General features: G+C 36.5%; 1 protein-coding gene across 3 annotated transcripts in view; it reads left to right on the top strand.

The window, feature by feature from the left end:
* NAV3 (neuron navigator 3) overlaps positions 1-25,553 on the top strand; it is an 826,584-nt gene that overhangs the window by 567,699 nt on the left and 233,332 nt on the right. For all 3 annotated transcript variants that reach the window (XM_057740850.1, XM_057740848.1, XM_057740849.1), the window contains exons 3-4: positions 21,215-21,332; positions 21,973-22,025. In XM_057740850.1, coding sequence (XP_057596833.1) covers positions 21,215-21,332; positions 21,973-22,025 — 171 coding nt within the window. The remainder of the gene's footprint in view (positions 1-21,214; positions 21,333-21,972; positions 22,026-25,553) is intronic.

Here is a 25,553-nt window from a genome sequence, read left to right as displayed (position 1 = left end):
TGACCAGGTGTCCACATGAATTGACACATGGGTCACACCAAAGGAAGTAAGTATATGTGAATTAGATCATTTAGAACTTCCTTATTAGAAGACCCACATGAATGTTGTTAATTTAGACTTCAACTATTGGGGTCCAGCTTAACTTCTAAAAATACTCAGGCAGAACTGTTGCCACTTTGCACAACTAGAGATGGGGATAGCAAGGAATATATCATGTCTAAATAAGCAATTGCCTTGTGTCTTACTTTTTAACCCCGTTTTACCAAAATACATACTTTTTTAAAAATTCAGAAATCTATAATTTAGCTTATTTCTTAAAGTGAGATGTTACCTCGTAACCACTGAAGGACACCTTCATATCTTTCAAGCCAGAATTCATATTAATTTATCAAACATCTATTTTCATAGGAGATTAGATGTTTCTATCAAGACAATCTGAATGGATAGTGTTCTCAGTGGCAATTATACCCTCTTTGCTTTATATTTGATCAGATCAACAGAATTCTGGCTCTGAAAGGGCCACTGTTTATTCAACTTTATGAAAACCTAATTGTGCTTTGATTGTCTGGTGACCTCTTGTCATTGTTGGCACTGTGCGGTTAGAATTTGAAGGGAATGAGCGATGATTTCTATAGAGGACTGAACAATCATTTGTATTTATTTCAGTTCTGGAAATGATACTACAGATATAGCAAGTTTAGAACTTACCACCATTCTAGGCATTATTTATCAAATGCATTTAAAATATAACACAATATTGTGTCAGAGTTTTTTTCTTGGTAAAGAGTCTAGGCTCAGCCACTTATTACCTGTGTGAACTTTGACAAATTGCTTAATGTCTCTAAACCTTAGTTTCCTCATCTGTAAAATAACAGTAATAACACTATCTTTAATGTGTTGTTTTGAGAATTGCATTGTGTACCTGTGTAGAGTATAGCACAGTGCCTAGCATGTGGTAAGAGATCCATGTGTTTTATTGTTGTCATTATTATTACTAAACTATATATAATCAATCTGTAACTGATAATTCAGATTTGAATAGAGAATACTTTGCTGTGTATTCTACATAATTTTCTCACTTTAAACAATTCAGGCTGTTATCTTTCGTTTGAAAAGAATTGGAGTTTGTTTTGGAAATGGTCTAACATTGGACATGAAGAAAATGGAAAAGGTAAATTGAAAAAACACAATGAAAAGCCTCCAAACTATAAAACGAAGTAAGTCCTAAGTGACCTTTTTGCTTAGATATTTCATAGAACAAATAAATACTTCATAGCATTTTTCTGGAAACATAATTAATTTGGTATTTCAGAAAATTAAAGTTTTAGAGAAATATATATTGTGAAAATTAGAACTATCTGAAAGACAGGTACAAATATTTGAACTTACTTTTATGTACCAAAGCTCAAACACCTTCTCACTTGTATAGCCAAATATTTGCCCTTCTTTCCTACTTGATTTGCAAGTATAAATCCAGATATTAACAGCAATATGTCACAAAAAGTTATATCCAAAATATTACGAGATGCTTCTTGTCTTGAGAAAGACAAGATTATCAAAGAATAAGGTGACATTGATAATTGTTTTGCCTTGTGAATGTGGAGAGTATTAGACTTTTAAAGGTCACTGTTCAGGTTCTTTTGGGTTATGCCTGTGTCCTTGTCAACAAAGGGAATAGGAAGGCTGTAGGTATTTCTGAGTAGAGAATTTTGGTTAAGAAAGTGGGCTTCTAATTATTCCATCATCAGAACGTGAAAAGGAAACCCATTCCTAAGACTCAACTGCCAGTGAAGAAGTTGAAATTTAAGAGTAGAGATATGTGAAATATTCAGCAGACTTTTTTTTTTTTTTAACTAACAGCTTATCCTTAAATTTAGGCTAGTTTGAGAAAAGATGTGAAATTTTTTTTTGTCATCATAAATCTAGTAACTGAGGACATGTATCTTCAAGATATGGAATTCTATAAATGATAACTTTTATTCAAATTTACTTTGAAATTTTAGGGACTAATAAATATTCTGCTAAGTCTGTACCAACTGCAAATAGTTGATGGAGTCATAGAGGTGAAAATCAAATTTCATTTTTACTATTGATAGACCTGTTGAAGAATTATAGCCATGTGGCAACAGTATACTTTATAGTCCTGCACCCCAGAATTAGCCATACGTACCCTGTCATAGACACTACCAGTCTGGAAAAATCAACAAATTGTGATCATTATTAATCCAAATATATTAGAGAGAGAAAAAAAAAAACAATGCTGTTAATAGCTGCAGCTTGAAACTGATTTAGAAAAGGTCATCTAACAGTAAGTCCTTTCTCAGAGCTAAGTCCCTTTACCATGGAGTTAACATGAGCCTTCTAATGTGAAAAGATGAAAACATAGGGTTAAAGTGACATATTCTTAAGGAAAGCAGCTATTTTATGGGCATATAAAGGCAGTACCAGGACAAACATTTTGAACATTTTTAATATTACCCTTTTTTGTTTATTTATACTAACAGAGAAAATGGTATGGAGTCATGAAAACATATGGGTATAGGAGAGAGAGAAGCAGTTTCAAACCTGGCTCTGTGACTTGCTATTTATTGACTTTGAGCGAGTTGGTAAACTGGTCTGATCCTCACTTGTTTCCTCTGTAAAATAAATACAGTGGCCCCTTGGTGTCCACGAGGAATTGGCTCCAGAACTCTTGGCAAACACCAAGCCCTTGTATAAAATACATAGCACAGTCAGCACCCCCATATCTACAGATTCCACATCTGTGAATGCCAAGAGCCAACTGTATAACAATGCCCATCTCACAGGATCCTTTGGAAGATATAGGAAATCATACCAGTAGAGTGGCCCACTCGTAAGAGTAAATGATGTACTGGGGCAGGTGTCTTTCATGACTTAGTGGGAGCTGGGGCTGTTAGATCAGAGCTCTCTCTGAATCTGTGTGTCAGTGAACTTTGAGTACAAGAGCTTCTGATCATTTGCTCAAAGAAAGGTACTGCCTCTGTCATCCCTGAAGACACTCCTTAAATAAGCCATCAGTTCCAATTACGTCCTCTTCCTGAAGATGCCAGAATATCTACCCTGCGATGGTTTCCTGCCTCGGTGTTTTACAATCTCTGAGCTGTGAACCAGAGAGATTTTTGTTTTTAAGATTTCTGCCCTTTTGGAGGCTAGTGCTTTTCATTCAGTCTCCTAATTGCTTTTCTGGTCACCGGACTCTTAGGAACTTCCTGGTTCTTGTCTGATCCCTTGATCTTCTAGTTCTTCATTTGCCTCCACACCTTTATTTCTGGGGAAATCCCTCATGAGTGTTTCTTTTGACGTATGCGGTTCCCCTGTGCCCATATCCTGTTGTTATCCTGCAAAAGTGTTGGTCTTACTTTCGGCACATAGATGGGCCACCCCAAAGTGCTTTCAGACTACTTGCCAACTTTGGCGCCTACCTTTGTCCAGAATTGACCTCAGTCTTGTCCGCTTGGCCTGTGTCCTTCAACTTATATGTGATCCCAAACCCCTCTTGTTACCTGTACTTCTCTCTATGGGAGTGATAAGTAGTAATGAGTGTTCATATTACTGCTTTGAATTCAAAGTCTCACTGCATCTTCTTTTTTCTAGATGACCAAGAAATGCTCTTAAGGTATTTTTACTAGTCTTCTTATAATACCCATGAGGTAATGTTTTGAAATCAATTTTAATTATGTAATAGGAATATTTCCTATTTTCCTCTGTTGGCATCATCATCAAATTCTTGGACACGGGAGATTTGTTCTGTAAAGAGTCTTTGGCTGCAAGGAGAATGTCTCTGTAATTTAAATTAACACTAGTCTTTAACAAACACCTAGATTCCAGGGACTTAGCACAGTAGCTGTTTATTTCTCACTCCCACAGTCAAAGGTGTTTCTTTCTTGTTGGATGTGGAATCAGCAATGCTCTGTTTCAGACAGTCACTCAAAAATTTATAATGACAGCTCTGTCATTTCATCATGTGGCTTCCATGCTCCACCTAGATATGAACTTCCAGCTGCACTGAGGGCAAAAAGGGTGCAGAATAGGGTGTGGGGTATTTTTATGGGCCAGGCTTGGAAGAGAAGAATATCGCTTCAGTTCACATTCCGTTGGTGAGAAGTGGTCTACATTTCCCTACCTAAATGTTTTCCTACCTAAATGCAAGGAGAGGAGAGCTGGAAATGAAGCTCCTGTGTGAGCAGCTGCTTGCTAGTGGATACTTCAGGCTCTGGAAGCTAGAACACCAATTTTGGTGAACAGTAGCTAAAATGTCGTTGGTTCTCTGACAAGGGGTGGGAGTGGGGACACTTCTAGTCATGAAGCAGCTTGAAAGGCATTGCTAGTTAGGTCAGCTCTTCATAAAAATCATCCATTGTCAAAATACATAGCTGATGTATGACCTTCCTTGGAACAGACCAGAAAATACATCAGATATGGACAGAGGAGAAATTTGAGATAAGGGTATTTTGTGGAAATAAATTCGTTTCTGTGTCTCAATGCAATTAAAAACCAAAACACAGTTGATCTCAGTATGCATGTGCTAGTTCTTTGAAATGATTGTATGTTTGTTTTGGGAGAATATGTTTTTAAGTGTAATTCATGGGTAATGTGTTTCATGGATTATGATAACGATGCCTTACTTTGTATAATGCATTTTGCTTTTGCAAATGTTTTCTATTACAGTTAATTCTCACAATAATCCTCTGAGATAGGCAGGGTAGATAAGGATATGATCCCTGCATTAAAAAGGAGGAAACTTAAGATCCAGTAGTAAGTGGTGGGACTGGGAAAGGAGCCCAGAATTTCTGACTCCAGGCTCTACTTCTGAAACCCTTCAAAAATTTAACTTTTTTTTTTTTTTTTTTCTCAGAGGGGTTGGGAGTTAGAGAACAACATCCACTAAGATCAGCTTCCCTGCTTAGTGAGAAGTTTTACTTCCTGAGTCGTCCATGTTGGGTGAATGTTCTAGGCCATGTTTCACATACCTCTTGGGGAACAACTTCAGTCCCTGGAATAGGTTTATAAGGAAACAGATTGTAAAATTTGGTTTGGAGGTTATATTGGCCAAAGTAGAATCTTTGATTTCTGTTTGCTACTTTGCATTTGTGTGTAAATATAGTATGAAATCATATAGTGAGCAGGGTGCCTTTTTTGGTTTTTGGTTTTTTTCATTTTTATTTTCCATTTTACTTAACTTAGTGTAATAATTTGTAAGAGATTTAAATTGAATCCTTAGCAATCTAGCTGTTGGGATACATTTAAAATGAAAGGATCTCAGAATGAAATTTGGAGATTCTTTTGGTGACTGTTAATGTGATGACTTCTAAAATCTCGATGCCCTCTTAGGGGTCAGGAGACCACTAGGTGTCCATTATATGAGCAGGTTTACTTTGCAGTGTGACAGAGCTGTACAGTAGCTGTGCTCCAGCTGATGGTCTTGGGGCTATGTGGCTCTAGCCCCTACCCGTGGTGATTTGGAGCTATAACATGTCATGAGAGAAAACCACCTGCAGGAAGCCAGTAAATAATTATGTCTGTTTGGAATATAAATTGAATCCATCAGCGCGTCCTTAGCAAACAGCAAACTACATGACAGATCTTATCATGTGTCATGTATATACACACATATATGTGTGTGTTACTGTAATTCATGATGGTTTCCAAAATTTCAGATATTTATAAAAATAGGATATGCCCCAATGAAGATCAAAAAATCTTCCAAATAGTGTTGTGTTTGCTAAGAATTCATGTAACAACAAATAAGAAGATGGTAAGAAAACAAATATTTATAAAAGTCTCTTTTTGCCCGAGAAATTTCACTCCTGCAGACTAGCAGTGCCTGGATGGATGTATTAGTGCCCCTGGGGTGATACATTTCTATTTCCATTACTTTTTATTGCAGCTTTTTAGCACAGCAGGAAGTGTGTTCTCTCTCAGCTTCCAAGTTTTATGTTTTCAGCCTAAGGAAATATAAACCACCTCTTGTTCAGGTCCTTATAAATAAATAAATAAATGTGATTTTTTTTTTTTAATCTTGAAAAAACTTTCAAATAGATGCCTACCTTTATTACTAAAAATTTAAAGTGTTTAAGATAGGAATGAATGCTTTGCAAAGAGCATTTACAGTCAGTATTCTCTGGGATCACTGTGAGGTGTTTTTTGTTTTGTTTTGGGGTTTGTTTGTTTTGTTTTGTTTTTGTAGCATGAAAAGTTTAAGAGCTAAGGGAAAATACTATGCAAGACATGCGTCTTTTGTAACTTTTTACTTATGTTGAAATAACACTCTCTTTACATTGAAACACAGTTTAAAGTGTTAGAAATAAAACTTTTTTTATGTCTGAACATCAATGTCTATGCCAGTGGTCCTCAAATATTAGCATACATCAAACTCATGTGGAGGGTTTGTTAAAACTCAGATTAATGGCCCCACCTTCAGAGTTTCTGACTCAGCGGCTCTAGGGTGAGGACTGATAATTTGCGTTTCTAATGAGTTCCTAGGTGACTCTGATGATATTGGTCCAGGGACCATCGTATAATACTTTGAGAATTACTGGTCTATGTTTAATCTTTTCTATCACTCAATTCCTCACTGCTAATTATGGGTAGGTGAGTGGAAATACCAAGGTCAGAAGCATAGAAACTGTGAGTTGCTAAGACTGAGGTTTATTCTCTCTTAACTTTGTGTTTCATTAATGTTATTTTCTTACACATATTTTTCTGCCATTTTATTTGGTCTTTGAGGGATGATTGCTAATGTTTACCTTGAATTTAACTTACATCAATTATAGACTGAGATATAAATAGTGTAAAAGAATTTCAAGTATGATTTTTTTTTCCCTAGAAAAGTATGACAACTAAAAGTTTTTAACTGGTTTTCTAAAATAGTCTTTGGTACAGTTTAATATGCAGATTTTAGCTCATGTTATCACCTGGGTTATTAGAATTTTGCAAGCTGTTAGGATGGATTCCCCATAGAGCATTCTATAAACGCCAGATGCAGCAGTCAAATAAAGGTGCTTTCCCCCCATATTTTGAGATGCATGTCAGATGCAATGGAAATAACTGTAGGAGGCTGGAATTAGGGAAGCTCGTAAATGAAACATTCCCTTTTGTGTGGGCTAAGAGTAGAGATTCTGAGCTAGATATCTGGATTATTTGGTGTCCTTACTGTTGACACCTAGGGAAAATACTTCACCTCTCTGTTTCAAGATCCTCATGTCTCAAATGGAATATTAGTATATTCCTCGTAGAAGGCTTTGAGGGTTGACTAGTAAAACCATTTAACATGTTTGAAACAGTGCCTTACCCGCAACAATTTTATTAGTAGATACTGCATCTTGGGGAAGGAATACCAAAAAGCCTTTCTGTAGTCATGCTGCTGGTAGCCGTGGAAAGGCGATTACAATTAAGTGAAAACAATTGAAATTATTACCAGAATTGCACTGTATGATTGTAATATCCAACTTCTTTTTTAAAAATTTTCAAAATATTTTCTCTGTAGGAGAAAAGATCATCAAAAAAGCGCTGTGAATTTAAGACAGGGTAGGTGGTGGTTCTTTACGTATTTAATTTCAAGCAGAGTGTTTAGTGGATTGTCCACTGATGAGGAAATTGCGCAGGATGATGGTGACACTTACGGTTAGAGGAGAAGATGTGACTCAAAAGCCAGAGCAGGCAGTACACTTGGAGTGGTAACATGACCGCGAATGAAGGCCAGGGAGCCTTCACAAGAGTGTGGGGAGTGATGATTTGGACAGAAGAGCTAGGTAGCTGGAACGTCACCAGATAGGCGAGATGGGGAGAGACAAGGCAATCATCATGGCAAGGAACACCTGGTGAGTTCTCAAAATTGGCTAACCTGCTCCCTGCCCAGTCCTTGCCTCCCTCCTCAGGGACAAACCATGTATCTTATATCCTTTTTAATGTTGCCTGAAGTACCCAGCACAGCACTGCTCAGTCAGTGTTGGCTGATTTGATTTGATTATGCATGTCACAGGTTGTATTCTGGCCTCATTATTTTCTCTATAAAGAAATTGCAGGTAAAAGAAAAAATCAGGAATACTGGAGTTAGCACAGTAAACTCTCTTCTTTTCCTTTTATATTACATTTAGATCTGTTTCTGCTCATCTGAAAATGTCTTATTCCCAGTATGAGAATATAGGCTTATCTCATTTTATTGTTTCACTTTACTGCACTTCACAGGTACTGAGTCTTTTTTTTTTTTCTTTATAAATTAAAGGTTTGTGGCAACCCAGAATAAAGCTTTACCAGCAGCATTCGCTCACTTCATGTCTGTGTGTCACAGTTTGGTCATCCTTGCAGTATTTCCACCTTTTCATTATTATTACTAATAATTCATGATGGTCTGTGATCAGTGATTTTTGATGTTGCTGTTGCAAAAAGATGGTGACTTACTGAGGGCTCAGATAATGGTTAGAATTCTTTAGCAATGAAGTATTTTTAAATTAATATATGTACATTTATTTAGACATAATTCTATTGCACACTTAATAGACTGCAGCATAGCTTAAATGTAGCTTTTGTATACACTGGGAAACCAAAAAATTCTTGTGACTTGCTTTATTGAGATACTTGTTTTATTCAGGTGGTCTGGAACCAAACCCACAATATCTCCGAGGTATGCCTATAGGGAGATACATTCTAAGCTAATCATTTGGGCTATAAATTTAAATGATAAATTCAGTTGTAAATGGAAATATCAATATAATTTCAGTTTCAATGAAATCTGAAACTTGAATCAAGCAGTACGTTTGACAGCTATATACCAAAGAAGTGTCACTGGGATGGGTAGGGTTGCAAGCGAGAAAGTTGAAAATACTGATGTCGATCATTTGCTCCATCTGGCTTATGGTCAAAATAAGCACAGTAGGCAGCCTAGGTATATTCTCTTCTCAGATAGAAAGTAACTCTCAAAGAACTTGAGAGGTTAAATGCAGTAATAATGGAAAGTGATATTTTTTGCAGGTATATGAATTTTAATGTTTACTTAAGACTGGTCATCCCTTCACGTGGAATATATTATTAGCAATATATGTGACATGACTAGAATTTTAATATACTAATCATCATTATGTTTTCTTGTTTGTAACCAAAAATCAAATATTTTTTGAAAATTAAGAAATATTTTTATTTTCTTCAGATCTAAAAATGAAGGCATCGTGTATATCATGAATATGGATTGTGTATAGACGGTCCAAAAGGCTGTAAGCCAGGCTTTTTTGGGTATCTATTAAGTGGTAGACACCAGTAACTTCCTTGACGTTGTATTGTACTCCTGCCTTTGACAATATTTTCTTTTTCTTTTTTATCTGCCCATCTGGTGTCTGTATTTTATTTTAGAGGATTTCATCAAATGTATGGTAACCTTCAACTCTGTACGTATCTAGTGTGAGACACTAAAAAGCTATGTGCACACGTCCACACATATCTTAGTGTCCTCTGGGATCCACTATAGGTCGTCTACTGGGCAGCGGGTCGGTCCACTGAGTACCTTCAATGTGGATGTCTGTTGGTCTTAGGGATGATCATTGCTGTCAGAGAAGGACTTTCCAGTTCTGTCTGGAATGAGGATGGGGGTGTATAATCTTGCATTTCTGAAGGAGAAAGAACCTAGGAGAGGAAGACTGTTGCTGGAGTCTCAACATCAGGATGCATAATTTCATTTAATCCCTCATTTTCATTCCTGTGCCTCCACCCTTCTGCCTGACTGGTAACTCTTAAGTCTGGATTTTTTCTGGTCTGTATTTCCTGGCTCTCGATGGTATCGGGGGAGGCAAGTAATTAAATAGCTCTTGTCTCTGGTTCCCTCCACCTTCCCTTTGGTCTGTTGCCCACAGTTCCTGAGCTGTTCTGGGGTTCTATGGGAAAATCTCTGCATTGCTCTGATGTCTCTCTCTGCAGGCTCCTGTGAGCTTGATGTTCCTTTACTCCTCTTTGCTAAATCATGTATCACTCTTTCATCTGCTTTCCAAATTCATATATGGTAGTCATGGGAGATAGAGTTTGAGCTTTTGGTTTTTGTTCTTGCTGTTTTAAGGGAGAATTCCTAGAAAATACAGGGTAGAAAAGTATTTATTTCACCATCCAGAAAGTGGGAGTCTTACGTCTTAAATCTTAGCCTCTTAAGTAGTCTCCCTTTATTGTTTTTCTCTGTTCTAGACTATCCTTCATAGCTACACCAGAGCCAGAGTTTAGAAATACAGCCATATCTATCATTTTTATGTCTCCTACATAAAACTAAGCTTTCACCTAAAATATTGATATAGCCTTCTTTACATAGGACTCCTGCCTGACTGCTGTCCTCTTCTCTCTAGCTTTTCCATGTGCCTCTTCCCCATTCTCTGACCAAATGGAATTATTCAGACCAAATGGATTTAGAGTTCAGAACATGAAATACTCCTCTGCCCCCTAGTAAGTTACATTATCTGTCATCTTATATATGTGTATGGAATATGCTTTCCCCTTCTCTCTGCTTATCAAAGCTCATTCCTTTGGATGGCATTCCTCAATCTTCCATCATTCTTCTGGAGCCTTCTTAGTTGTGGCTTTCTTTTCTCTCTCTCTGACCATTTTTCGTCAAACAAATTCAGTTTTAAGAAATTGGCTTCATCGAGCATGGATGATGCCTTAGAGGACTGGGATGGGGAGGGTGGGGGGGAGTCGAGGGATGGAGGGAATACGGGGATATGTGTATAAATACAGATGATTAAACTTGGCGTACCTCAAAAAAATTAATTAATTTAAAAAAAAAGAAATTGGCTTCATAAGGAGGCTTTTAGTCTTTTTTTTTGGGGGGGGTACACCAAGTTCAATCATCTGTTTTTATACACATATCCCCGTATTCCCTCCCTCCCTTGACTCCCCCCCCCACCCTCCCTCGAGTCCCCCGCCCCTCCCCATCCCAGTCCTCTAAGGCATCTTCCATCCTCGAGTTGGACTCCCTTTGTTATACAACAACTTCCCACTGACTATCTATTTTACACTTGGTAGTATATATATGTCTGTGCTACTCTCTCGCTTCGTCTCAGCTTCCCCTTCACCCCCCGCCCCCCACCAAACCTCGAGTTCTCCAGTCCATTCTCTGCACCTGCGTCCTTGTTCTTGTCACTGAGTTCATCAGTACCATTTTTCGATTCCGTATATGTGAGTTAGCATACAATATTTGTCTTTCTCTTTCTGACTTACTTCACTCTGTATGACAGACTCTAGGTCTATCCACCTCATTACATATAGCTCCATCTCATCCCTTTTTATAGCCGAGTAATATTCCATTGTATATATATGCCACATCTTCTTTATCCATTTGTTTGTTGATGGGCATTTCGGTTGCTTCCATGTCCTGGCTATTGTAAATAGTGCTGCAATAAACATTATGGTACATGTTTCTTTTGGGATTATGGTGGCTTTTATTCTGAAGTCAAGTGGGAGCTATCCTGTGATTTTTAGGTAGGCAGGTAAATTACTTGATTAGACTTGCATTTTAAATTTATTTATTTATTTGTTTGTTTATTTAATTGGCTGTGTTTTTTTTTTGCTGTGCGTGGGCTTTCTTTAGTTGCAGTGAGTCAGGGCTACACTTTGCTGTGGTGTGCGGGCTCCTTATTGCCCTGGCTTTTCTGGTTGCAGAGCACGGGCTCTAGGCACATGGGCTTCAGTAGTTGCAGCACATGGGCTCAATAGTTGTGGCTCACGGGCTCTAAAATGCAGGCTCAATAGTTGTGGCTCATGGGCTCTAAAGCGCAGGCTCAGTAGTTGTGGCGCAGGGGCTTAGTTGCTCTGCGGCATGTGGGATCTTCCTGGAGAAGGGATTGAACCCGTGTCCCCTTCATTGGCAGGCAGATTCTTAACCACTTTGCCACCTAGGAAGCCCCTAGATTTGCATTTTAAAGCAGTCCCTATGTATAGTATATAGAATAGTGCATAGCCTGCCTAACTTAGAGACAGTTTCTAGGACTTTTAAAGCAATTTGAGTGAGAGATGATGAAAAGCTGAACCAGAATAATTACAGGAGTAATATAGCCAAAGGGTCAAAAGGTATTAAGGAGAGAGAATTAACAGAACGTACATTGGGTGTGAAAAATGAAGGAAAGAAGCAAAAGGAAATTATCAGAGTGTATTTTATGTTTACTTTAGAATTTACCTGCTTTCATAGACCTTCTTCTGATTTTCTGAGGTTGTTGACTCATTAGTATTCACTTTTAGTCAAGCTTCAAACTTGAAATTTTTAGAAAAACTTCATAAACAGAATTTTCCTTGATGTAAAAACTGAGAAATAAACTAGCCGAGTTGAACCATTTACTTAGTGAATCTATTACATATATTGTGATGATATTTATATTATCAAACGCTTTTAATGGGCTCGTTTTATAATAGTACCTTATAGCCCTCAGTATTGAGATTTCCAGAAGGTCTGCAAGAGTCATGACATTGAACTCCATGCATCTTTTGGTCATATCAGTTCTGTGATAGTAACTGGAGATCCAGTCTGTGATCAAATTTCAAACTGAGTGAAAAGAACATGTTTCAGGTCTTAATTCCATGCTTAATTCTAATATCCTTTGTCCAACGGTGCCTATCATTCATGGATTTTTGAATCATACACTGAGGTGTACAAAATTATAGCTTTTAAAAAGAAAATATAGAGAATTTCCTGGCGGTCCAGTGGTTAGGACTCTGCACTTCCACTGCAGGGGCCCCAAGTTCGATCCCTGGTCAGGAAACTAAGATCCTATAAGCTGCATGATGTGACCATTATATAATATATATGTTATATATATTATATTATAATAATAATAGTAAACAAAGAGATAGATCCTATTTTTTTAAAAAAAGAATATATATATATGTTCACCTCTCAGGTATCTATTTCTATACAGCAGGAGAAAATTTATTTTTCCCAATTCAGAGAATTCAGTTACTTCTGGTTTAAAGCTAAGTCTTATTAGAAAAGTCCCAGTCGATTGCAGATTCTTCTCCTTCCCTTGTGCATCTTTCTCCCTGAAGTGATAGTCTGGGGAGGGTTGGCGATGGTTACTTATTATCACAGCACCATGACGCCACATCTTGTGGGCCATCAGTGCCCATCAGTGCCACTGTCTGGTGAGTGGTGAAATTTATGATGCCTGTCACATTGGAGTTATCATTACCTGTGCTCACATCATTCCTGCTTTTTGTCCTTTCCTGTACTAGGTCTAAGCATCCTTCCTGTCCTGATTTCAAATACTCTCTTGGATCCCTGGCTTTCCCTTTTAAAAAGTCCCATATGGTTCTCAGGAATTGGGAAAAAAAAAAAGGTTGCTCTCCCATGAACTTTTGGTAGATGTTATGCTTTGTGAGTCCTTTTCAGGTCCAAATGCTATTATCAAACTCCACCCACGGAGGTGGCCCCTTAGGTCGAATCTTAGCACTTTCCCTTCCTTCCAGTTCTCATTCCAGGACTAGTTTTCCTCTTTGTGGGAAAAATACTTTCATCATGGGTCCCTCTTCCCTCATCTACCATTTGTGGCTTATCTTTTATGTGTTTAGTCCTTTGCTGATTTATATAATGTGAAAGCCCAGTTATTACCATTGAAATTGTTAGTTTTCAAAACAATTTCTTTCTGCTATGGACTAGAAGAGCCTGTTTGACTTCTCAAAGCCAGTAATTTGAATAAACCAGAGAGCAGTGCTTATGGGAATATATCACTACTCCCTTAATGTTGGGGAGAAACTAATCTGTATAAATAAATGCACGGTTAAAACCAGTTCAACTAATACTTAAAACCATCTGACTTCATTTATAATCTTTTCTAATTATGTTATAGGTTAGTGTCTTTCTGTTAAAATAGACTCTTGACTGAAGAGTCTGTCTTTCCCCACCTCTTTTCTACATTTTTTTGATCATTTAGCACTCATTAAAAATAAATTATTGTGTCTCTTTGAAACATTTGTATACCTCGGTGTAGTGTATGCAATAACAAAAACAGTCAGAATCGTTTTTATATAATTGTCAGATTACTTATAACACCCTCATCAAATGCTGAAATTATGATTAAAAAAATCAGAAGCAGATTGCTGTGATACACAAAAGCAGAGCATTTTATTGTCGTTAGTGAAAAATCATCGTAAACAAAAGTTTGACTCCATGCAGAATCAAAGTATATCTTCTGTTATTGTTTTACTGTAACAGAACAAAAGCAATATGATGTCTACACATTGTCTTCTGTTTTTGTTTGTTTTTTTATAGTCATATTTATTATTTATCCATTTGCAGTTTTATTGAGAAATAAATGATATACATCACTGTATAAGTGTAAGACATACAACTTGATGGTTTGGTTTACATATACTGTGAAATTATTACCACAGTAGGTTCAGTTAACATCCATCTTCTAATATAGCTAGATACAGTAAAAAGAAGAAAAGGGGAGAGAGAAGCTTCTTGTGACAAGAACTTGTAGGATTAACTCTCTTAACAAATCTCCTGTGTATCATACAGCAGTGTTAACTCTAGTCATCATGCTACACATTACATCCTTAGTGCTTATTTATCTTGTAACTGAAAGTTTGTACCTTTTGACCACCTTTCTCCAATTCCTCCTCGCCCTCCACCCTCCACCTCTGGTAACCACAAGTCTGATATTTTTTCTGTGAAGTTTTTTTGTTTGTTTTTAAATGCCACATGTAAGTGAAATTATACAATAATTGTATTTCTCTGTATGACTTATTCCACTTAGCATGGTGCTTTCAAGTTTCATTCATATTGTGGCAAATAGAAGGATTTCCTCATTTTCAATGAGTGGATAATATTCCATCGTATGTGTGTATAAATTTACATATCTATATTTACATACCTATATATACCACAACTTCTTTTTCCATTCATCCATCAATGGGCACTTAGGTTTTTTCTGTGTCTTAGCTATTGTAAATAATGCTGCTGTGAACACGGGGGTGCAGATACCTTTTGAGTTAATGTTTCCATTTCCTTTGGATATATTTCCAGAAGTAGAAATGCTGGATAATATGGTAGTTCTATTTTTAACTGTTTGAGAATCCTCCGTACCAATTTCCCTAGTGGCTCTACCAATTTAAAATCCCACCAGTAGTACACGAGGATTCTCTTTTCTCCATATCCACATCAGCATTTGTTTTCTCTTGTCTTTTTGAAGACAGCCATTCTAACAGGCATGAGGTGATATCAAATTGTGGTTTTACTTTGTGTTTCCCTAATGACTAGTGATATTAAACATCTTTTCTTATGCCTGTTGGCCTTTCATGTATTTTGTTTAGAGGAATGTCTATGCAGATCCTTTGCACATTTTAAATTGGGTTATTTGTATTTTTGCTATTGAATTGTATGATTTCTTTATATATTTTAGGTATTAGTTCCTTTATTAGAACTGATTTTTTTTCCCATTCCATGGGTTGTCTTTTCACTTTGTTATGGTTTTTTTTCTTGCTGTGCAGAAGATTTTTAGTTTGCTATAGTCCCACTTGTTTGTTTTCTTATTTTGTTTCCTGTGCTTTAGATGTCATATCCAAAAATTCATTCCCAAGACCCATGTCAAGGAATTTATTCCTATGTTTATTTCTAGGAGTTTCATGATTTCAGGTCTTAATCCATTTTGAATTAATTTTTGTTAAGTGGCATAAGATATGGGTCCAGTTTCATTCTTTCACATGTGACTATCTAATTATCCCAGCACCATTTATTGAAGTAACTGCCTTTTCTCCACTGAGTGTTCTTAGCTCTTTTGTCAAATATTAGTTGACTGTATATGTATGTGTTTATTTCTAGACTCTCAATTCTGTTCCATTGGTCTATTTATCTGTTGTTATGTCAGTACCATATTGTTTTGATGACCATAGCTTTATAGTATAGCTTGAAATCAGGACTATTGCCTTCTATTTGACCCTATTATTTTATAATTTTAAAACCAGCACTGTAAAAGAAATATTATAGGATCAAATAATTAAGAGATCATAATACCTTGCAGCAGTTTTCCTTAATTAGTTAGGCTAACTACATTTGGGTGGACAGCTGAAATTTATGGATTTGACAATGATACTGTTATGTAATGTTAATAAACTAATTGTAATGAATGTAAATAAATTTTTATTAAAACCTGAACTAGTAATATTGTTTGACATTTAACAAATATTTAATAAGTGAAAGGCCATGTTCCAAAAGTATAAATTCATTCAATCCTTACAATAATCTCATTAGTAGGTAATACTATTATTGCCATTTTACAGATGAGAAAAATCTGACACTGAGAGGAAACAAATGTTCAGTCAGTATCCACATGGATATTAAGTGGCAGAGCAGAAATTCCAACCATATAGATTGTTCCTTAAAGAATACCTGCTGTTGTACAATAGGCCCTAAAACCCATGTTGATAAATATGAAATATAAAATATGCCATGGTGCCTTTAAGTTCTATTATTTTAAATTACTGTAAATGAATTATTAAACATACAACTAACTGTGCTGGAGTTTCTAAGCAGCACTTTGGTAAATGTAATCTCATTAATTCTTTTGAATTAGCTGAAATATAATTATTACATGAGATGACATTTATATTCATAATATTGCAGTTAAAACAGTTGAGGAAACCTGGCTTCAGATGTTTAAAGGTAAATGATATTAAAAGCTTTGGTCAGAACCTTGATGGACTTAAATACTCAATGACCCTGCCATAGAAAATACCAAATATTGATTTATGATTGATATGATATTATTTCCAATTTATCAGTCTTCACTAAAAAAAATAAACAAACTACAATTCATACCATAATCCTACAAAATACATTACCATACATTTTGCTCATTCAGCTGAAGCTAAGGAGTTAAATGCTGTGATTATTTTTGTGGAAATGAACCAAGGGCAACTTTGGAGCTCTGATCCAAAATCTGGACACGATTTCACCATTCTGTTGTGTTTATTTGAACTACAGATTCTAATGATGGTTGACAAGGTTGTTTGTATCTTCTCTCATCAGATCATTATAGTAAGTTCATTGATGAGTTTTAAATACATACATTTATATACCATGTGGCTTTTGCTTGAAGACTGACTCCTTAAAGACACATTTCATATTTCCACTTTTTAAATTTTTTTATTTTTAAAAGGCAGGAAAATATAAGTATATATATATAATATTAAAAATATGTATAAGTTGCTCGATTATGACCCTTTGAAAATCGCTGATTAATTTGAATCAGGTATCTTCTACACGTCTGTTAGAAAGAGTAAAGTGCATGGGAGACTTACTTTTTAAATTCATTTATTTAGTCTGAATAGATTTTTCTGATTGCAGCTAAGTCAGAGCTATTGTCTGAGCAAAGTTTCACATGTCAGAGATGCTGGACAAGTCCAAGCACTCGAGCTTGGGATTCCTCTAGAAGAAATCCTGAACCAAGTGAAAAAATGTTTGGTGAGCTCAGTCACAGGCTTTCCCAACAAGGTCTTGAAGCCACCCAGCTGGCTTCCCATCTGTTTTCTCACCTAAGTCCCAGGAGGGATTTGGATAGAAGCTAAGGCACTGTTGACATGCATTTGGAGAATAAAAGTATTATTGTTTTTATTTTTCATATATCCCATTCTGTGTATATTTAAATAAATATTAAATTATTTTCTGTAATTTAATGCCTTCATTAAAAAAAAAAAATCCATGCAACATGGAGTTTGTTGGAGGTGGTGTCACATTTGAGGCATTGCAGGCCTGGATGAGAACATCGCAGCCTTAAAATTGGATACATTCCTCTGAATTTGGATGGCAGACAGATCTGTGACCCCAGTGAATTAGACAGCAGGAGTCAGAGCTGTGAGTAGTGTAAGAAACCAAGGAGTATAGTTTCTCCAGTCTTCAGCTGCCAATACTTTCAAATGTTTTAACCTTTGGGAGATGATACCGTTGACAAATATTTGTTGGAAAGCCATAATAGCAAATAACACTTAGATGCCATAAAATGATAATAATAGCAGGCCTTTTTTCAGAGCTAACTCTGTGACAGGCACTTTGCAAGTGCTATATTATTCAGTCCTGACACAATCCTATAATGTAAGTAGTATTACTATCCTTTTGCAGATGAGGAGTCAGGTTTCGAAAGAGTAAGTGACTTGTTCAAGGTGCCAGGGGTGGCAAGTGATCTGCTGGGCCTCAAAGCCAGATCTGCTTGAGCCCAGAACTCATGTTCTTCATCTTTGTGGATCCTTTAAAGTCAACTAACTGGTCCTTATCCCTCGCTGCCTAGGGGACAGACACAAATCAAGTCTGGCTCATCCTGAAATTTCTACTAGAAATCAAACAATTAATGCTCTCATTTGATTGATGTGTAGATGAAGGGAAAGTGCTCAATTTTTTAGATTCTAAACAGTATAAATAAAATTAAAATTTTAGACTAACACAAGCAGAGTAAAATCTTACTTGAGGAAAATGATCACCAGATAAAAGAGTATCTATCTAGAAATCATGTATTTGTTTTCTAATTCAAAAGACAGTTGTGCAAGTGATTTTTCTCACACTTTAGTATCTTCTGTAGAAGATCATGAAGGTGGAGAAAGAAGATACAGTGTTGCTATCCTGTTTTTCTTATGCAACAGGATGCTTCAAATTATTTGTCTTTCAGGACACTTAATACCACTACATATGCATTAAGATGCCACTTTGTATTTTCTAAAATAAAGAAACACTCTCTTTTTCTTCTTGTTATATTTTGGAAGGTTTGTACCTAGGACACATTAAAAAAATTTAGCAACCCCACTTTTAGGTTTTGCTACTGTAAAAAATACTAGTATATGAATGTGCCAAGTTACATGCATAAGATGTCTCTTACAAATTTAGATGTAACAGAAACATTTTTAAACAAATTAAATATCCTTCGATGGGGGATTGATGTTATGTATAATATAATATCAAAAATAGTGAGATAATATATGTGAAGTGGTTTTAGAAGTGTTATTAAAATAAAAAGTTGAGAAATGCAGAGTGATATATAAAATTGAGCTAGATTTAGTTAAACATTCTATCGTGTGTGTGTGTGTGTGTGTGTGTATGAGAGAGAGAGAGATATGGTGTCATGTGGTGAAGTGTGTAGGTGTAGGAAAAAATTCTAGAACTATTTATACCAAGTTATTCAAAAGTGGGTGGGGTTGCAAGTTGTGGGGAAACTTTCATTTCTCAGTTTGTATAACTTCTATTGTATTTTGTTTTATTTCTGTAAAAGCATGTGTATTGGTCTTGTTAGAAATTTTAAGAAATTTGTTTTTACATTTTGTTTGGCGCTCAGTGCTCATGGTTACAAGGCACAACTTACCTTTCCAATCTAATTTGTCCTAATTTCAGGCATCTTGCCTTAATTATATAATTAACAACTGTGCCATTAATTCCTTTTTCCTCTGCCTTTCTGTATCTGGTACCCTCTGTGGGGAAAGCTCTTCCCTTCACTTCTTATCTTCAGGTTCTATTGGGTTCCCAGTTCTAATTCTAGTGCTTCTAAAACATATTTTTATGTGTATATTTCTTGATTAATTGTCCTCCTCTATTCTTATTTCAAATTTTGCATTCTTCTATCACATCACATATTACAGTCTGCCTTGTAATAAACATACTAGTGTGTCCATATGAGCCACTCATAAAATTGAAGTCTTATTTATTTCCTTATAACTAGATGACATTACATCGGTGCTGATAACATTTGAAAAATTAGCAAGGCAGAAATAGAGACACAGATGTAGAGAAACAAACATATGGACACCAAGTGGGGAAAGCAGAGAGGGTTGGGAAGGAATGAATTGGGAGATTGGGGTTGCCATATATATATTTCTAATAAGAAAGAAAATACCAAATTGTACACTCTAAATATATGCAGTTTATTGTCTGTTATAAAAAAAAAAAAAAAAAGGAAGAACAGCCTTGGGAGAAACAACTCCACAGACAGAGTGTGGGCCATCTCAGAAGCAAGAGGCCCCAGAATATGGGGTGGTTAGTTTTTACAGGCTGGGTAATTTCATAGGCTAATGAGTGGGAGGATTATTCCAACTATTTCGAGGAAGGGACGGGGATTTCCAGGAATTGGGCCACTGCCCACTTTTTGTTCCCCCCCCCCCCCCCCCCCCCCCCCCCCCCCCCCTCCTCCCCCCCCCACCTCGTCGCACCGCCCCCCCTCCCCTGCCCTCTCCCTTTTTGACCTTTATAGTTAGCCTCAGAACTGTCATGATGCTGGTGGGTATGTCATTTAGCGTGCTAATGTATGACCATCAGTGTATAATGAGGCTCAAGGTCCACTGGAAGTCAGATCCTCTGCCATCTTGAACCTAGTTGGTTTTAACCAGTTTATGTCTGTCCTCTGGCTATATCATTCTTATAAAGGCTGTGCCCTGTCCCCTTTCCTCCTGTTTCACATATAGTAGTAAAATACTATAAAGCCACTGGGAAAAAAGAAAAAGAAAAATTAGTATTATTTTAGTGAAATTTTTGAACTGTTTCGGTTTTTTGGGGTTTTGTTTTGTTTTGTATCATAATCTGTTACTGGAGAGACATCTCTATATCAGATTGCCAACCTTGTGGCTCATAATCTACTCCTCAATTCTATATTATAATTTCTATGTGATAACTGCATTTGCTTCCTACATTCTCGTATATATACACATTTCAAGAGGTTAAAATGCGATATGACAGTTCCAATAAAATATCTTAGGTATCTGCAGTTATTTCATAAAATGATGCCAAAATATTGTCACATAAAATATCTCACATGACAAATTAATAAAGTCTTCTCAGAGAAACACACATTTTTGTAGTAAGATTCCTGTATAAATCATTCCAGGTGGCTTCCTTTTACAAGGACAGGCAGGATTGTTTTCAATATGATAGAACCAGGGGCAAGAGAGTAAAAGCTCAAACTGACTTGCAAACAGGAGCTTCCTCGGTAGTCATCCAGGAAGGGAGTTTTGCTGTGTCACAAGTGACTAGTCCCTGGTTTTAAAAAAGAGTGAGTCATCCCCCTTTGAAACCAGAGATAAGTAGGGGAAAGAGCTGTTTAAAAATTATTTTACAACTATTTCCTTTGGAGCTGTGACTTCTTAAGCTGGAATGTGATCCAGAATAACTTCCCTTTGAATCCAACATTTGTCTTAAGCATTTTTATTGCCTCTCTTTTCCCTCATCCCATCTCACTTCTTCCCTCCCTCTGTTCAACAGATTTACACGGACTGGGCCAACCACTACCTAGCAAAATCGGGCCATAAGCGGCTGATCAAGGATTTGCAACAAGACATTGCAGATGGAGTACTGCTAGCAGAAATCATCCAGATCATTGGTAAGACTTGCCCTCTGAAAAAGAAAACCATGAATGTCTCTGCCCCCACCTACTTCGGTAAAACACAATTTAAGCTGAATGCTTAGGAACTTGGTCCATGTGTCTGTGAGATTAATGCAGCTCTCCCTGTGATTTAATTAAAATGTTTATGTGGGAATGTTTGAAAAAGGCAGTTTGGCCATACTTTTAAATGGCTAGAACTGTATCTTTACATACACTGAATTGTCAGAAATGAACACTTCATTAAACCATATGTCTCCCATGTGTGCATTTTGTTAGCTGGAGCAACTCATACACTCTGAGATTCCTTGAAACTGTATCCTGATCCAGCAGGGACAATTGTGAAAGGTTTCATGTCAGCAGTCATTTGGCACAAGCTAAGGAATTAGCAGCAACTTCCTTCTCACTCACTCACTCACTTTTTTTTTTTATTTGCCTGATTTGTGTGTATGGACTTGGCGGCTGCTAACAAGTGTGTCCGCTTGTACACGGCTTAGGAGACAGAGTGAATGTAGCAGCAGCATTTCGCTTGGTGTTTTTTTTTTTTTTTTTTCTTAGTCTCCTTTTTTTTTGTGTTTCACTTCATGGCTTAAGCATGTCGTTCTTTTTTTCTCTCTTTTATTTTATTTCTTGGCTTTAGCAAATGAAAAAGTTGAAGATATCAATGGATGTCCTAGAAGTCAATCTCAGATGGTAAGAATCATGTTTATTCTAAATATAATGCTTGTCTTCACTTCCAAAGTTAACTGCATTTATAAATGGACTAGAAGTTTCTTTTGCATGTCTTCCTGCTTGTTTAAGAACCATTGGACCATATTCTATCATATATATTTATTTGGGTGCAATTTAGGAAGGAGTGATAGCATCAATATGGTTGAATATGTATGACTCCTGAAGAACCAGTCTCCAGGTGTTTTATCAGATCTGTGACTTTTTTTTTTTTGTTCTGAGTCTGAGTAATTGAACACTGGTCTTGGTGGCAGTAAATCCCATTTCCAGTTTTAAGTGGAGCCTTTTTGTCTGAACAACTGGTTTGAAGAACAAAAGTTGCCATGTGCATTTTTAAAATATATGAATAGTATTTTCTTTGCTCATAACAAAGTCCAATGTAAACACAAAGACTCTTCAACACTTTTGGAAATAACTCTGAGGGCAGGCTGCTGGAATTTTGCTGAGCAGGAATGACTAGGAGATGTGATTCATAGCCTTTTCCAGAAAGTTGTTGATCTAGAGGTCTGCCTCTCCCTCAGCCCTCTCTTATTTTGAGCAGTTGGTAAAGCTTAGAGTTTTATAACAAAATAATAGATTGATAAACTGCTGAGATAAAAACCCACCCCTTTCTTAACTAAATAGCCACAACGTAATTTTATAGGACAACCTGAAACCAAACTACCTTAACTGAAGTTATGTCAGCAGATAGAATCAGGAATGACAGCCAAAATCCACGAGATGAGCTTTCCTCCAAAACTCTTTTTAGCATAGAATAGGCATTTAAAATAAAAATGAGTACTTACTTGACAGAGACTGGAAGAATAAAAAAAAAAAAAATGATGAACTTTTTTGACCTGCTGACCTGCTTTATGTAATGTCAGAAAACTGAAATCCAGAATAATAAAAATACTTTATTTTTAAAGCGTGATTAACTAGCACGTCTGGGGTGGGGGTGGGGGTGTGTGTTTAAATGCTCTGAGGACCTATTACAGTGTCATGAACTCTGTGTCGCTGTTGTGAAAAAAAATCACTATAAAGAAAGTTTCTCTGTAAAACACTTCAGTTTTAAGGAAACTCCCTGATCGAATTACTCTGAGCGCAAAGATGACTCTATAAAAATTAATTCGTTATTTCCTGAAGTTTTCCTGGAAGCAATTATAACACCTTCAGGCCCTGCTATAATAAAAGCTGCATGATGTTGGGAAAGACATGTAACTTCTCTGAGCCTCAGCTTTCTCATCTGTAAAATGAACCCTAATTATGATATGATAAAATATAATTATGGACATTCTTCACTACCTACACTAATATGGAAATGCAGAATAGTATTGCTACAAATTTTATAAAGAACACATTCATGAATTAATACCTGTTAAAAGATTTTTAAGGCTTTAAATTAAAAAGCTCTATAGTCCCTGAATATCATACATTATATTTCTCAAACCCAGCACTGTTGGTTTTACTTTCATTATTTCAACCATAAAGAGATGTTGGATACTAAAACTCTTATTTTCTCTGCTGTCATTGCAATTTGATTCTGATTACAGGTCGATAGATAGCCAAGCTACTACTTCATGACAGATAACAAACAAACCTCCAAAGCTCATAACTATAGATAGAGATGCAGTCCTTAGATATTTATTTGAAACATCTGTGCCTAAGACTCTATAAATCTGAAAATATTCTCATGAGTATAAGATTCTCTTAATTTTATTGCTCCCTGCTCCTTATTAGTCCCTGAATGTCATGCAAACTGTAGTATACATTATGTTGATATTTCTGCTTCTAATAAAAAGAAAACAACCAAAAAAACCAAAACCTGAGAAATGCAAATGTTATAACAGGTGATTTTTCCAGCCAAAAAATTTTGGTCGGAATTACACTGAATTTTGAGTAACAATGACTTGTAACCTCATTTTTCTTAATGTGATTGAATTTTTAACCTGAAATTGGCATGCCTTCAATACGGTGATTCAGAATACATATAACACAAATGTAACTTATTTGGTTGAATTATTTTTGCCTCTATTCTTAAGAATTGGCACCAGTACTATGTTATTAATGAATAAAAATTCCAGATTTTAACTGAGACAAGAAAGTAGAGGAAAGAGAATTATGATAGCATGCCTAGGCTTATAAATTTCATATATCTATTCTAAACAGGATGTTGCCTGCTTCTTTATTGTGTAACAACCGAGCAGTGCTGCACTAGTAACAGTGAGCACTGTCCTTTCTCATAGAACTACTTAGCCAATTCTTTTTATATATTTGATTTTTCATGGCCTTTGGTTGGTGTTTGTGTTTAATAACAAAAGGTAAGTTAAAACTAGGTCTGCCTTTTTTTTAAATTTCAAAATTGGTAAACTTTATTGGATTATTTTTCAGCCGTTAGTAATAGAAGTTCTCTCTTGGTATGAACCTGTAGTATATTGATGAATAACTGCCAGCTGTTCATATTTAGGCAATATTAACTGAGCACATAAGGCACCAGGTATAGGGATGCTTAAGGAGCAAAGGAGCAAATGTTGAAATAAATAATCGCAACAGTGTTAAATAGGGAAGAAGAAAAGGAACATGAAGGAAGTGAGCTTGGTGTGTTCCAGAAGCAGAAGACCACTGTGGTTTGAGCACAGTGAAAGTTGTTTGGAGGGGAAGACAGGAGCCTGATTATGTAGGACCAAAGGAAGGAGTTTGTATGTTCCTCTAAGTTGACTGGGGAGCCTTTGGAAGACTTTTAAAGCTGGGCTGCGTTATGATCTGATGTAAACATTAAAAAAAGATTGGGTACTTTCTGGGCATTGTAGAATACTTAAGTGTTGGCCTTCAGTTGGGTGTGGAAGATGAAAAATATAGGGACTATACAGGGGTCCCTGATTTTTTGGCCTGAATGAGTCAATAGTTACCATTAAACAAGACGATTATTACGGAGGGAGAAAACAGGCTAAAGGGGAAGAGGGGAAGATGACAAATTCAGATTTTGACAAGTAGAATTTGATGTATCTGTTTGGAACGTCAAGTAGGAGGTGACTGCAGGCAATTAGGCATGTGTTTTAAAGGTCAGAAGTAAGGTATTGGTTAGAATATACCTACTGTGTAGGTAATGGTTGAAGCCATGGACAAGAGGTCTGTGTAAAGTCAGAAAAGAAGAAAGCTGAGGTTCTCACATTGGGGAATACCAACATGTATGTGATGAGCAGAGGTGCAGGAGCCAGAAAATGGTGAAAAGAGTGGGGAGAAAGGGAGCCCATCATTGAGAAAGTGGATCAAGAGATGTGGATTGTTAATCCTTAGGGTAGCTATGGTAGCTTAGTGTGTAGAATGTACTTGGATTAACCCAGTGGGACAGGGCAAAGTAAGATGAGGAAAATGTGACAGATGCTGCCAGATGCTATATAGCCAACGAGTTGGTATACCAAAAGGCAGAAAAGTTCATTCTGGTAATTAGACAGGCATTAGTGACTTTCATGTAAACGTCTTCTGTAGAGTGATGCTGTGTTCAGAAGTAGCCGA

The sequence above is a fragment of the Hippopotamus amphibius genome, chromosome 7 (assembly GCF_030028045.1).
Source record: "Hippopotamus amphibius kiboko isolate mHipAmp2 chromosome 7, mHipAmp2.hap2, whole genome shotgun sequence".
Taxonomy (NCBI): Eukaryota; Metazoa; Chordata; class Mammalia; order Artiodactyla; family Hippopotamidae; genus Hippopotamus; species Hippopotamus amphibius.
The sequence above is the reverse complement of the archived record's forward strand: the minus strand, read 5'-3'. Positions and strand labels throughout refer to the sequence as shown.